The sequence below is a fragment of the Camelus bactrianus genome, chromosome 1 (assembly GCF_048773025.1).
Source record: "Camelus bactrianus isolate YW-2024 breed Bactrian camel chromosome 1, ASM4877302v1, whole genome shotgun sequence".
NCBI classification, from domain to species: domain Eukaryota; kingdom Metazoa; phylum Chordata; class Mammalia; order Artiodactyla; family Camelidae; genus Camelus; species Camelus bactrianus.
In genome coordinates this window covers 52912891-52927768 of record NC_133539.1, presented here as the reverse complement: position 1 = coordinate 52927768, position 14878 = coordinate 52912891, and the positions used below count along the sequence as shown (strand labels likewise).

The window sequence follows — 14878 nt, the reverse complement described above, 5'->3', positions numbered from 1 at the left end:
CACCTGCAGGATTTGAGGAGACTGACTTACTGTAGGAGATTAAGGACGCCTTCTCTTTACATCGGAGGTGCGTAGTGAGTGTGCACTTCTGTAACAACCCACATCTCTGCCGAGCAGCACTTAAAGTCAGTTCGTGCATCTGTACTTGCTTCTCAGGGCTATCGCTTCATGCCTGCAGCCAGAAGGACCTCATAAACCCATATAATACATTTTTATTGCATTGCCATGTCGTGCTGTTAAGACTGTTCCTTATAGAAATTCTGCCTCACCTAGCTTACCTTCTCTTTAGTTTTACTATTTGACACCAGCCGACTAAAAGGGGGGGGGGGGGTTCAGTCCCCCTGTAATCATGTCAACCCAAAGCTAACTAATCAGAAAACGATTATTTTCTTTTCCCCAGATTTATAGAGTTTTTTAAAAAAATGCATTGATTTGTTTTTATAAATAGTTTTCCATTCTGACAATAAATGTTATGCATTCTTATTATGGAAGAATTTGAAAATATATGAAACTGTAAAGAAGAAATAAAGATTATATATAATCTCTCTCCTCAGAGATAACACCATTCATATGATATAAACAAATGTTTGGTCTGAAAGTTTGAGCTGTCAGTGTACTATGAAATACTCAGGCTAGAACACCTAACCCGTTCTACATGTTCTGCCCTCTCTCAAGCTGGGCCTGACTTGCTCAAGGTCACAGAAGATGCAGGTCCAGGAGCAGCTCCTGCCCCAAGCCAGTGCTCTCTCCACAGGGACAAGCAAACACTCCGCTCTCCCAGCTCCTGAGTCAAACCTGACTCACTTCACAGGAGATCTCCTGTGTGTCCCCTCCAGGATTCCCAGTAAGACTCCCCCCTTTCAGATGGGGGACCTCTTACGTTCTCTCTGTAGATTGATGTATTAATATTTTCCCTTTTACAAATTTGTCCTTTTTTAATGAAATGACCTTTTATTTTAAAAAGTATTTTCTCTGATTCTCTTTAGTATAAAGCATAGCTTATGTAAAGACCCTGGAATTAGAACATTCGTGCAAACAATATAAATCCCCAGACTCTACATTTCCTGCCTGTGGACTGGACTGAATGCTTATAAAGAGGGTTAGTTCATTAATTGACGAGAATAAGGAGTGAGTCTCAATTATTTTATCACATAATGAGAAGGTATGTCAGCATTAGTTTTGGTTTGGATTTATTCATTCATTCAGCAAGGAGTTATCACCATCTGTCCAGGGTGGCAAAAAGCTTGGGAAGTCATGCATGTCTCTGACTCACTCCAAAGCAGCATCGAATACCTGAAGTCCGTTCCTGGTCATGATCAACTATACCAGGAAAAGCCCCTAGGAGAATCTGAAAGTAAAGTTAAAGTGTAAGATTCCTTTTTGACCCACATCCAGCTAAGGGGGAGCCCAACTTCCTTTCTCAAACACTGATGACCTGCCAAGGCTTTTTCTTTTCCCAGCCAGTTTGATGTATTGTCCTACTCATCAGGGTAATGATCCACCTATGAACTAAGAAAACAGGAATAACCTTAAGGTTGAGGATTAGACCGACTTCTGTATTTTGGCTTTTGCTCCTAAACTAGACCCAGAATGACTACTGGGATTCTCAGAGAACATTACTCTAGATATCTGAGGCATTAGGGTTTATACAACATGAATATAGTACATGGGAGAAAATTTAAAACTCTAACAATCCAAATGAGTTTTTCAAATGATTTTTTTTTTGTTTTGTTTTCTATTCATTTTCCTTTGCATAAGAAATTCTGAGGTAATCCTATATTGGAACAGTTAGTAGTCTCCAGTTACATTTAGTATGAAGGTGGAACAGTAATTTTGTAGCTATAATGTATTATTAAGATTAAAATCCTATTCCTGGAAGGAAAAAAAAAAAAAACTCTAACAATCCAAAGAGAAATCGTATGCGTAGCTTTTTTTTCTACGTCAAAAGGAAAAATAATAATAATGCTTACAAGGACAAGCTGCTAATCCCTAAAGCCTCCAAGGAGGGAGGAGAAACCTTTGAAAAAGAAATGAACAATTTCAAAGTGTGGCTTTGAAAACTGAATTAATAAAAATGCCCCCCTTCAAGCCACTATAATAATAAAGGTTTTATTTTTCCAAACTGTGGCCAAAAAAAATCACAAAACAACACACACACACAAAGGAGCACAAAAAACCATAAACTCCCATGGAGGACACTTACAGACGTCACGCTTCAGGTCCTCAGCATCCGTGAGGGAGGACGAAGCTGCAAGTCGAATGTTCTCATTCATTTCCTTTATTAAATTTCTTAATGGTTTTAACTCTGTCCCTCTCTCGCCTTTCCTGGCAACTAGAGGATAAAATCCCTATTGAATGTGGACCCTCCTTCTCCCCTGAACATACACTCCTATTAATTCTGGCCCTGAAAAAAAATGCAATTAGTTATGTTAAGTCCTCAAACTAATGTGTCATTTTCAAACCCTGTGGCCCCTCAGAAGACTGGCCTCATAGAAACACTTGTTCTGTACACAACAGAGAATGTTTCCTTGTTCCCATGGCTGCGGCAGGTTAAAGTGAGCTGTTTATGTTCACGTAAACACACTGGAGTTAGAACATTCGTGGAAACCCCAGAATCTACCTGGCCTACCTCTGGATTGGAATGAATGCTTATAAGCAGAGGAGTGGAGGTAAACTGTTAGGAGTCAAAGGACTGAAAATCAGTTTTCCTCCTCAGGGATTTGTTGTGCCCTCATCTTCTCTCCCAGATAGAGTCCACAAAAGGCAAAATGCCCAAACTGCTCATAAACGTAGATGCGGAAATTTCCTCAGGTGCTAAGGGAGTCACCGAACTGTAAGTCTGAGGGTTTCCAATGAAGCATCTCTCAGCTTCACACCACTCACTTTAATTCTGGAGACAGATAAGCCTAATCATACCACATAATGGGAGATGAGAGGTGAGAATAAATCTTCTGGCCTTTGAACAACAACAACAACAAAAAGCTTGGATTTTTAAGGTTTAAATATCCTGAGTCATGAGGAGATTCTTAAATAAAGCTCAACCCTCCAGAAAATGTTCTACCTGCCAGGGATCTGGGGGCTAATGAAAGGACCTCTTGGCCTTTCGAATGGCTGTGAATTCCCAACAATGATTTTGCCTTTGCATTAAGGCATGGTGATTTCAAAAGAATAACACTGTCCCCTGCCCAGAATCTCAGCAAAGGCAGCTCTCAAGGGATTGATTGATTGATTCTCTCACTCATTCACTCATTCATTTATGGACTCAAACACTTATTCAGCAGATCTATTAAGCACGTACTCTGTGCTAGAGAAATAGCTGAGGCTACAATAGTGGACAAGGAAGACATTGTCTATGCCAAGAGGAAAGGCTGAATTGGCAATTTTTGATGCTGCACATTTTTTGGGTGCAAAGAATCTGAAAGTCAAAGGCAGATTAGCATAAACAAAGTTGTCAAAGGTCTTGCCTATTCTAGTATTAAATTATTTTCCCCATTGCTTCCTTGTACCCCCTCATCAGGAGCTAAGATCTAAACATATGACAAGATGCTTCCACAGAATTCTAGAACTTTCTCTGTACTAGACCTCTCCCAAATTCTGTTTACTGTATTGCTGTAGTAGATTTATCTTTCTGCTTTATTATTTAGGCTGGCACTGGCTCACTTGTTAGGTGTATTTGCTAAAACAAGATCAATGTGTGGAGAGAAGCTTTCCCAAGAAACATAAAAATGGTAGACTTCAGGTATAGTCTAACAAGTATGTCCAGGGAATCCCTACAGAAATGATATACCTGGCAAGGCAATTTTACCCAAGAACTTGAGATCACCTTCACGTTGGAAAAGAGAGAACAATTTTTAGTTGTTAAGGACCAAAATATGTCTTTCTTGTCTATAGTAGAAAAGACACGTTTTTGAAAAGTAACATTTCATGCCTGCTCTGATTGAAAAAAAATTTTTTTCACTGTTGCCACCTAGTGGACAAAGGTGATTACTTTCGATGGCACCTAGGAACATGTCTTAGTATGACCACAGGATGGCAGCACACAACCAAGTTTTCAAAGAGCCAGGCTCAGGGGAAAAATTAAGGTTTTCTCCTCAAAAGAGAATGTTCCAACAGAAGAGGGTGGGTAGGAAGTAACAGTACAAAATAAGCACTCCATTCTCTTTTCCTAAATACAAATGGAATTCCAAGTCTTAAGATCATTAGTGTTTCACAAACCAGTTCATTTATTACATTAGGGAAGACTTCCTAAAATTTACCTGGTAAGCTAGTTTGTTTTTTAAAGATACTTTAAACAAATGTGTATTTTTATCTGACTTTTTATGAGATTTTCTTCATAGAGTGTAACATTTGAGCAATGTTTTTAAATTCTTCTTTTAATGAAGTCTGATTGATTAGCAGGGGAGTGTCTGTTCCCTAAGATACCCGTTCAGAGCATACAGACTCTTACCCAGGCTTGTGCCAGCGACGGGTGGACCCACTGCTAGTTTTGTTCTGACCAAAATGCTGCCTAGTCAGTCTGCTTCCCTGTCACTTCAGTGTGCTAGCATCCTGTTTCATTCATCCATACTGCTTTTAATTTTATTCTTTGATACCATCATGGCTTACTTTTAAGATCTATTTTTCCCTTTTTCCACTAAACTTTCATTGACAGTCCTCTCTAGAAGGGATGTTACCATAAACCTGACAATATAGTATGATGTATATTATACATATGATGAGTAGTATGATGATTTATCTAATTGATAGAATAAATTTATAAGAAGCATTTAATTGAGATTATTTTATGGTTGATGAAGCTGAGGCAAAGAGAAGTTAAGTGATACCTTCTAGCTTAAGCAGAGCTATTATTGGTTTTCCTGCTTGCCCAGGTTCCTGAACAATTGCTTGGAATTATTCCATGAGACCAGGAATGAAGCAGCAGAAACTACGTGTTCTTTACATGGAGATGGTCCCCTTGGGAATCTAAGCCCTTTTGGGTGAAGAGCATCACTCTGTGACTGAGAGGTCCTTGTAAATTCTAAAGAGTGATCAACCAAAGAAAGAAGGGAAAGTTGCACTTTGCACAAGAGCAGAACCAAACTTTCCCCAGTCGATATTGAATAATTTCAATGTCTCAGTGATGACCCTAGAGTTATACAGGCTGTACTCACACAGCCTTGCTTTCTTAAAAATTCCAGAGGGGTAATGGGAATCATGGACAGAGCTCTGGCTGGAGAGCTGGGGGCCCTGAATTTCAGTCTCAGCTCTGCCTCTCGCTTTCTGTGTGACCTCAGGGAAATTGATTAGCCTCTCTGGGCCTCAGTTTCCTTAGATTATAATGAGCACATTATCTACAGTGCCTTTTTAAAGAATTTTTAAGGAAATATATTGATTTCAAAGAAAAGTTGTGAGAACAAGTATTATGAAGGAAAATAGATGCCTGTGTATTTTATACACAATTGAAATGTTTGTGATCCGACGATCAGTGTGGTCAAGAAGTGGAGACTGGCGTTTTATATCTTGGTAGAATCTGGCTTCACTTCCCAGGTGAGCTTGAAATCAGTTGCTGGCTTCTGCTAGGAGAGGAGCAGAATTCTTGCTCCAAGTTTCTGTCCGTAATGGACTAGCTCTTCACGGGCAGATGGGCAGGTGCCAGTGACTTTGAGCATCTTCAGAAGTGCATCTGGAGGACCACCAGCAATCATGGTGTAAAAGAACATTCACAGTGGCTCCCCACCCCGCCCTCCCCACATCTGACTAGTTTAGGGGAATTGTCCCTACACCTAGACACAGCTTGCACTGTGAACAGCCTGGCTGACACTAGTTTTGCTAATGCTGAATTGTAGACAAACATTTTCAAGACTTCAGACACTAGGATAGTTGTGCCTTTCTTATAATCATCTTAAGAATGCTAGAAAACATGCTGTTTGAGAGTTTCTCCTTGTGATCTCCTTTGGATGGGCAAATGGAAAATCTCTGAGGAAGGGGATTAGTAAATCGCACTGAACCTCAGAAACTTTGCAGACTTGATACTGAAGATCTGACCCCTTTGGCTGAATCAGAATAAAGTTTAGCTACTCAGATCCTCTGTTGTCTTAACAGAGTCTCAGATCCTCTGTTAGGTGAATGCTTGGCATATCTTTATTTTTTCTCATTACTTCAGTGATTCTGGATCCTCGCTTTTAGCCCGTGATGTGCTCAGGTGCCTTCATGCATTGGCTGTGCTACAAAGGGAACAGTAACAGACACAGCCCCTGCTTCCATGGAACTCACAGGCCAGGAGTGAAGATAAGCATTAATCAAAACCTCAGATAAACGCATTTGAAATTAAAATGGAGATGAGTGTTACGAAGGAGGACAGGGTTTATATTAAAGGGACTTAACTGTACCAGGGAGACTAAGGAAGGCTTCTCTGTGGAATTTATAACGAATGTCGAAGGACGAGTGGGATCCCTAGTAGAGATGTCACTAGGCCACAGGCCTCCCGACAGAGAAGAGTGGCAGCGTGGAGCGCCAGGTAGGATTGCTGGCTGGAATGCAGCGATGATCAGCACTGGGGGGGGGGGGGGGAGGTGAAAGGGCAGAGCCACGGATGCCGAGCCGCATGCTGCTCTTTATCCCGGAAGCCGCAAGAAAGCATAAGCAAGTTTCAAGCAGGACAGTGAGATGACTGGATGTCTGGATCAGAAGGCTCTCTCTGGCTTCAGAGGTCACTCTACTTCCTAAGTGCAAACATGTTATTCAGGGATGCAAGGCTACATCCTGATCTTCCAAGAGAAGAAAACCCATTTCCGACAGCCATGCTTTGGGCTCCTGTAGCAGATGAATCATTCAGTTGGCTCTGAGATTCAAAGTATCCTCTGGAAATTTTCCATACTTACTCCTAAAGATCTGAGAGCACTGTGGTTTAATTAATAAGGACACTTGAAAGAGAGTCTAGCTATTGACCTATGGAAGCTCTTCCAACCCTGAGATTTTTTTACCCATAAACAATTATTTATTGAATACATACTGCATACCAGGCTCTAATCTAGGCACCAGGGATGCAAGAGTTGACAAAACATGAACTGTTGTGCCCTCATGGCGAGTATGTTCTAATGATGGAGAGAAACGCTGAACAAGCAAGTAAGTATGTGTATAACATGATGCTAAGTAGTGGTCAATGCTATTAATATTAATATCAGGGGGAAAGAATAGAAAGTAACAGGGGAGACCATTTTTGATAAGGTGATCGGAGAAATCCTTCCTGAGTTGACATTTCAGCAGAAATCTGAGTGACATAGACCGAGTAGGCGGTGCAGAGATCTGGGGGAGGCACATTCCCAGCAGGTGAAACAGTGAGTGCAAAGGCTTTCAAGTTGGACTGTAGGTTAGAAGAAAAGGAAGAAAGGAAAAGAAAGAGAGCCAATTGGCTTGAGTAGAGCAAACAGGGACAGTTGGGAGAATGGGGTTGGTGGGGGCCAGACATCCTATCTTTACATTAAATTGCAGTCAGGAGTACTTTTACATGTCGTACTCGGAGTTCTTGAATCTGTCTGCACACATAACAAGTCACATCAAGTATTGGTATTTGCACATTGTTTTTTTGCCACCTCCAACTGCACAACATTTGTTCCAACAAAACAACCTCCTTCCATGTGCCTTTCTTTCAACCTCTACTGATACGTGTTCCTCTTAGAGCGTCCTTGCCGCCTTTCTGCTCATGCTCCTTTCCGTGGAGAGTACCGGGCTACCTTTGTGCTTGTTCTCAACTGATAAAGGATTTTTTACCTGGTTTTGTTTTGCTAAATGTTTCCTTTTTAGAAATTGGCACCACCGTGCACTTCAAGCAAAAAGGTATGATTCTTATTTCTGATTATGTTATGTATGTTAACATTAAGGTTTCACAGCAATATATCGAGGGCTAATACCATTGAGTTTATTTCATATCAATAATTTGTGGTAATAATTTCCATAACACATTGCCACTCTTTTTCCCAAATTGTGAACTTTCTCATTCACAAAAAGCCCCTGATCCAACCCATGACCCCTGTATTGCTTTTGACAGTTATTCTTGAATCTCCAGAACTGAGCAAGTTATACCCTCCTCCCAATTTCCTTTTCTTTTTTTTTTTTTTGAGGTATATATGAATTTTTTATTGTTAATGGGGGAGATGTGACAGGTTTCGTAGTGATTTAAATAAGGTATATCATTTTTTTTTAAAAAGTTCCTAGATAATTGTGATGTTTAGCTATGTCTGACTCATGGACTCAGTGATTTAAAACATGTGCACATGCTCCTCTCACCCACAAACATCTACACACAACAAAGCACTATACATATGTGCATATATAGATGCATAAATTGAGATACAATAGAGTAAGAAATAATATATTAAGGATGGTTAAAAAATTGATTATGAGCTCTGTTCTACCAGGGCACTGCTGCTCTGACAGCCATACAAACATGATGCAAGGGACAGCCTATGCAAGTGCTCTGGACTGCAACCGAGGGCCATCCTGGTACCTGTCGCCTCCCACTTTTCTTATCTTAAGTGTTCTTGGTTAATTCTTGTAGAGCTGACTTTTGGAAATGTTTGCCGCCTGATGACAGGGCTCTTAGAAGGAACACAGCGTCCACTTTGCCATCCTTGTTGGCTATTCAGATAGATACGTTACTGAAGGAAACAGAGCAGGGTCTCCTCAAATGAAGCACTTGAACATTTACTATTCCCTCCTGCCTCAGCATCCCCCCAGGTCTTCCTGTCACTTCACCCTGCTACACTCCACCCGGGCTGCTGGAAATTGTCTTTTTGTGCCCTCCACTGCCCCCACGTACCTCCCTCAGCCACGTGGCACATAATTCACATTCTTGCCCCTACAAAGACAGTGCAACCAGGTCAAAGCTTCACGAAATGGACTCTAAGATTCAAGCAGTTACCCAACCTGAGGTGCCATCTTATAAGTCCAACAGAAGTTCCTAACCGTGTCTGTCCCCAGACCAGAGTCACAGAATAATCTGCCTGGCAGACACCACTTTCCTTAAATCCTAGTGGCCACCCACTTGGATTGGTGATTGTCTCATATGAAGATGTCTTCTTCCCTGAGTCTCAAATGGGACGAGACTACCAAGGTCATTCTCAGTAGTGAAAACTGTTCTTGTGGTACGTAGACCCTACCAGCCACAGCGATTGTGGACACTCTGTTGGTTACTCCCAGGAAAGGGCCAGTACCTTGTTCACAATCAGCGCTAGCAAGTCCTCACAGAAGGCGGCTGGAAAGAGGTAACCAGAAATGTATGCATAGGAACAAAATTATTGGGAGGAAGAAGTATAAACTACTGCCCTCTTCAACCTTTCTTCTCCCTTCAAAGCCATGATTATCAATTATATTTGCATCTTAAGTAGCTAGGGTTTGTAGAACATGATACCTCACAGCTCTGGTGTGTAAGGAAAAATAGGCTATAGGATTTTTTTTTCAAAGACCAATGAGAAACATTCCTAGTGTTGCCCACAGGAATTCCAAGAAATGACCTAAAAATCTCAGAATTTTGCATTTCAAAATATTGGATGCTGTTTTGATGGAAAACATGTGATAATTCCAATTTTACTGTGAGAATACTTTAGCCTTACCCAAGACTCACTTTATAGAAGGGGGAGATAATGCATAAAGATTATGTAGGAGGAACCCAGATTTAACTCTAAGACACATTACTCAAAGAAAACATCAATATATCCTCCTTTCCAGTCGGCTCCAGTCTGGAGATTATAGGCTCTTACTCCCAGTTGATTCACCCAGAGGAAGCTGTGCTGGTGGAAAATGGACAGCAGGTGGCGCCAAAGTCAGTCTTTTCCCCTTGAAACATGGCTCCCGGCACTCGGGCCTCAGTCTGCACATCTAGATAAGAGCTTGAGAGACAGTTAGGAGATTTTTTTCTCCTTTGCTTGACAACTGTTTTGTATATTGTTTATGATTTTGTTTTATTTTTAGTTACTTGGTCAACCTTTAATAACTCTAAGAAGAATTCAAACTTAAACTCAACTCATCTGGCCTTTCTTCTTTTCTTGTATGGCTGAACTATGTACAGGAATAAAATTACGAATGGGCTGGATTTTTTTAGTGGCTGGAAGAAATGCCCAGGCGTCACTGAGGGTGTGATTATTTTGAATAAATCTAGTCCCAAATCCCAGAAAAGAGCCCAAAACACTCAGGAGAAGCAACAGAAATGTGTTGGCCAGATTTGAATCACAAAGTGTCTCCCCGCACACGCTCTCTAAAGGAGGTGTTGAAAAATCACCTTGTCCTTTTTTGGAGATTTTACTCACGACAAATCAATTGGCTTAGCGTCCCGCATCAGATTTGAAGTGTAAAGACGTGCCCCCAAATTCTCAGATTTTGAAATTTCAGGATGTTTTATCAACCTTACCCTTAATCGCAAATTCCCTTTTATAAGCATTGGCAGAGCAAAGTCAGTCCAGCGTTCACATGGATACAGAGTCTCAGCTGTCATCCCGTCCTGGGGTTCAGAACCTGGACCTGGTGTGGTAATTCAAGATTCCCAATCCTGCTGCGGCTAAATTTTGCACCCTCAGGTCAAACATTAAAAGCCTTGACCCCGTTCGCAAACCAATGTCTTTGATTCAGGGGTATTTCATGCCCTTCTGTAATCCAGACTTCTATAGTTAATAATAATAATGACAATGTTACCACTTATTGAACCTTTACTAGATAAACACACATACCCACATATAGGATGTGGCTAAAATCCAGGATATGACTTTTGTCTGTTATATGAAAAGCATGTAGCAATTTTTGAACTGTGGATCTATTTGCCCATTGATTCTTAAGGCTGATTTATGTTTGCAGACTCTTGCTTTCATTCTATCTGTCAGTATATAAAGCACTTGCTGAGTGTGGCCATCTGGTGTGGGAAATAAGATTTATCATTTGCATTTCCACAAATAAGCAGAAGTTTCATAACTATGAACTAAACCATAATTAATGATTTTGCTGATTATTCTTCCCTGGACTAGCCATTAACCGAAGTAGCCTCCTCTGCACTCATATATATATATATATATATATATATATATATATATATATATATATATATATATATATATATAATTGCATACACACTTGTGTTGATTCCCCAGCTATCAGCCATTTATCTTTGTATTTTTTCAAGCCTATTTATTTACTCCCAAAACCATTTATGAAAAGAACAAGTCATATACACACATCAAAGAGCTATATGAGAGCACTTAATAAATAATAATTGATAGAGATGAAAATAGCTTTAACAGATCCACTAAATACATTTCAAATATGTAATAATAATTCTATTAAAAATAAAATGAAAGATTATTAACAGTCATACTGGGATTCCCTATATATATAACATAGACTAGCATGTGAAAGTGACAGTTAATTCTCAATTGTGTACATCAAAAGACCTATAACGTATGTATATCATATGTGTAAATATGAATATGCATATAAAAGATATTTATCTGCATATATGTATGTACATACATCAGCAAGAACGTTATATGTGAACATATATATCTAGGTTCATATATGCATAGATCATATTTTTCAATGATGGAGTTTTTGTTTTTTCAAATACTACCCTTCAAATAAAATGATAAGACTAGACTTTTCAGATTCCGCCAGGTACCACTCAACTCCAAGATGTCTGAAAGATAATCTGGCCTGTCCCAGCACTAAAAATGAGATTAAGGAAATAGGCAGAACTGACTCCTTCTGAAAACCTTCTGCTTCACAGTATCCCTGGGGCGAAACAAAAATCAGTCTTGCTTAACCCTTCAATGTGTGTGCAGTCTTTCTCTGTTTCAGAAGTGTCACGGACACACCAATTCAAACAAACGTGCCAAAGAGCTCATGACATCTAAAGCGTCTAGAGGAACTAAGACCACAGGGAAACACGCTGCCGCCAGGCCGGAAGCCCGGGGACGTTGCCATTAAAAGCTTAACGTTCCCCAAAAGCCAAAAAGGCTTAGGAAGAACACTGAGCTAAGACTCAGGACACCTGGATTCCGGTGCCTGGTCAATAATTACTAATCAGGTGCTTTATGCAGGATGCATGATCTTCCTGAACCTTAATTCCTCTAGATAAGCATGAACCTGAGGGCAGCTACAGTGCCTTGTATTAATATGGTTCTGCAGCCATTCAGAAAATTAAGGAATTGATTGAATATTTAAATTACTTATTCTGTGTTTCCCTAGCTTTGCATATAATAAAGCTCATTTTATATCATAACTCTGCTATTCAAACTCTGTATATATTCATATTTTTATATTAAGTCATATTTTTTAATATTCTCAACAAGACAATCTAGTAAAGAAATCTTCTGCTGAAAATCATTTTTTCAAAGATAATGGATGGCTTCCTGTCATTTTGTTTGTCCTGGCTACTGTTTTAAACCCAGATTTCATTTGCCGAATGTTTGACAGGAGACTCACCAGCACCCCTTCCCGGTGTAGCCTCACCTCATGCAGTGCGGACAGGCAAAGGCCCGGCACCAGCCACTGGGGTGAGCCCCAGCCCCTCTGCTTACTGGCTGTGTGCACTCATGAGACGGGCTTAACCTTGCTGTGCCCCCTCATCTCACTAGGAAACAGGGTTCATTCAGTACCTGCCTCATAGCATGGTCATGTGCTTCTATCTGTGAAGCATTTGTAACAGTACTTGTAGTAAGTGCTGTGTAATTATTTCTTGGTTGTGTTTGGTTGTGGCTGTTCCTCTTATTATGTATATGAAACAGAGATTAGGAGAACATTCTTGAATTCAGCATTTTCTCTGTTATTTTACCTCTGACCTGGTATGTTGGTAGACAATTTTGGAAACATTCACATACCAGAGGATGATTCCACTGCACTTGAAAACCATCATAGGTTTAAACACACACACATGCACACACACACACTCACACATACATTGATTTCCATATGTGCCCTCAAAACTTCAAAGTGACCCATAATTATTGTCACACTAATTTCTTTCTTGAATGTCATTGTCTAAGCATACAGTCTTAAATCCAAAAGTCTTTGTTGTGAAAAATACTAATATCTTCTTGTAATGGATCTAAACAAACAGAACTATACAAAAGGAGACAACAGAACAAGCAAAGCATAGGAAACAAGCTCTTCCCTCCTACGTCTTCTGCCTCAATTCTCCTCTTTCCGTTGGCACACAAATCTCTTCTCCACTTTCCTCTCCATTCCCACACCCACATCCCACAAATTGTGCCCACGCTGGGAAAACCCAGGTAGTGGGAAACCCACAGCTGGCCCCTCCAGGATGAACTCTGGCCAAGCCCAAGTCTCAGTCCTGCTTCTGGTTGGGACCTGCCTCACTGGGTTGGCTGTTTTGTTTTTGTGGTTATTGTCTTTGATTTTTATTTTTAAAGCATCGAATGAAGAGTTTGGACCAGATGACCCCCTGCTGCTTCTTGAGACCCCGCAATGAGTTGACTTATTTTCTGCCTTGCAGCTAAGGTGCCACCCAGCCATAAATGTTACTTTGAAACAATTCTTCTCTCCATTAACAAATGAATAACTACTGACTCCCCCCTGAGAAATGAGAGTCACAGACTGGCTCCATGTTTTATCAATGGAGATGCTGTGATGAATCAGCTGGAGGAGCCCGTGTCTGGCTGCTGAAGGACCCTCACCAGTGCTTGGAATTTTAACCAGAGCCAGCATGGCCCCGCTGTGTGGAGCCACCACAGGAGAAGGCTGGATGAAGAGGAGGCTGCCACATCATGACACACCTCAGTGACAGCCAGCTTTAGGGCCATCTTCGGCGAAAGCATTTTGTATTTGGAAGTGTTTCAACCAAAGATACCCCTTAAGATCCTTATAGCTCAAAGAGAAGGATTTCAAAAAGATCGTGAGCCCTTCTTGGGCTGTGCATAAGTGCCCTGACATTGAGATACTGGTACCTGGCCCAGTCTTCCCTCTGCACTGTCAGCTGTAACACAGAGTGGGCTGGATGTAACTATTCTCTTTTCTCTCTCTCTCTCTTTTGCACTGCAGGACCTGGGTCGGTGAGAGGAATCAACGGATCCATCAGTCTGGCCGTACCACTGTGGCTGCTGGCAGCATCTCTGCTCTGCCTTCTCAGCAAATGTTAATAGAATAAAAATTTAAAAATAATTAAAAACACACACACACAAAAATGCGTCACACAGGATACAGAGAGAGCGAGATGGGGGGAGACTGTTTATTTCACAACTTTGTGTGTTTGTAAATGAAGGGGGAAATAAGAAAACAAAGGAGAAAAAACAGCATTTAAAACGATTTCACAGTCCATCAATAAAAATTGGAGTATAATTCAGGGTGGGAAAAGTTCTCCCAGGGTATGTGTGTATCTAAGCAAATGTACACTGTATACAGACGCCATCGTGGTAAGGAGATCCCAGCGTTGTAAAAATAAGAAGCACCAGATGGATATGAACCCCCTACACACACACTTACTCCTTCCTTCATCCTTTTTCATCCGTGGGGAAAGAAAAAATAAGGTCTTGCCTTTGGTGTTTGTATTTCCATCCTCATTTTATTGTTTTTTATTTGAGCTGACTCGTAGCCATTCAGACCATCTTTGGGATCCATGCTGGAGTCCTGCGTTGAGCCTTTAGCTGGCTCTCCTGCCTCCACTCTCTCTCCAAGTTCTAAGACCATCTCCTTTCCCTCCAGGGCATTCTATCTCCCGCACAGCTGCCCCGGATAGCCCCTTTTGCCCTCACGGCCCCCCGCCGCTTCCCCTCGCTCCCGCCGCCCCCGGGGCACCAGCCACGCCGCAGATGCCAGGAAGCGTGCGCTTTACCTCTCCCCTCCGCGCGCCGGCCGTCTCTCGCTCTCAGCGTGGGTGTGTGTGCGTGTGCGTGTGAGCGTG

General features: G+C 41.2%; 1 protein-coding gene across 1 annotated transcript in view; it reads left to right on the top strand.

Annotated features, from left to right (window-relative positions):
* The window catches only part of LSAMP (limbic system associated membrane protein), a 567085-nt gene extending 552802 nt beyond the window's left edge, over positions 1 to 14283 (top strand). Inside the window, exon 7 of the mRNA XM_010970836.3 lies at positions 14020 to 14283. Within this exon, the coding sequence (XP_010969138.1) occupies positions 14020 to 14117 (98 nt within the window). The 3' untranslated portion in view covers positions 14118 to 14283. The remainder of the gene's footprint in view (positions 1 to 14019) is intronic.
* Positions 14284 to 14878: the final 595 nt, after the last annotated feature.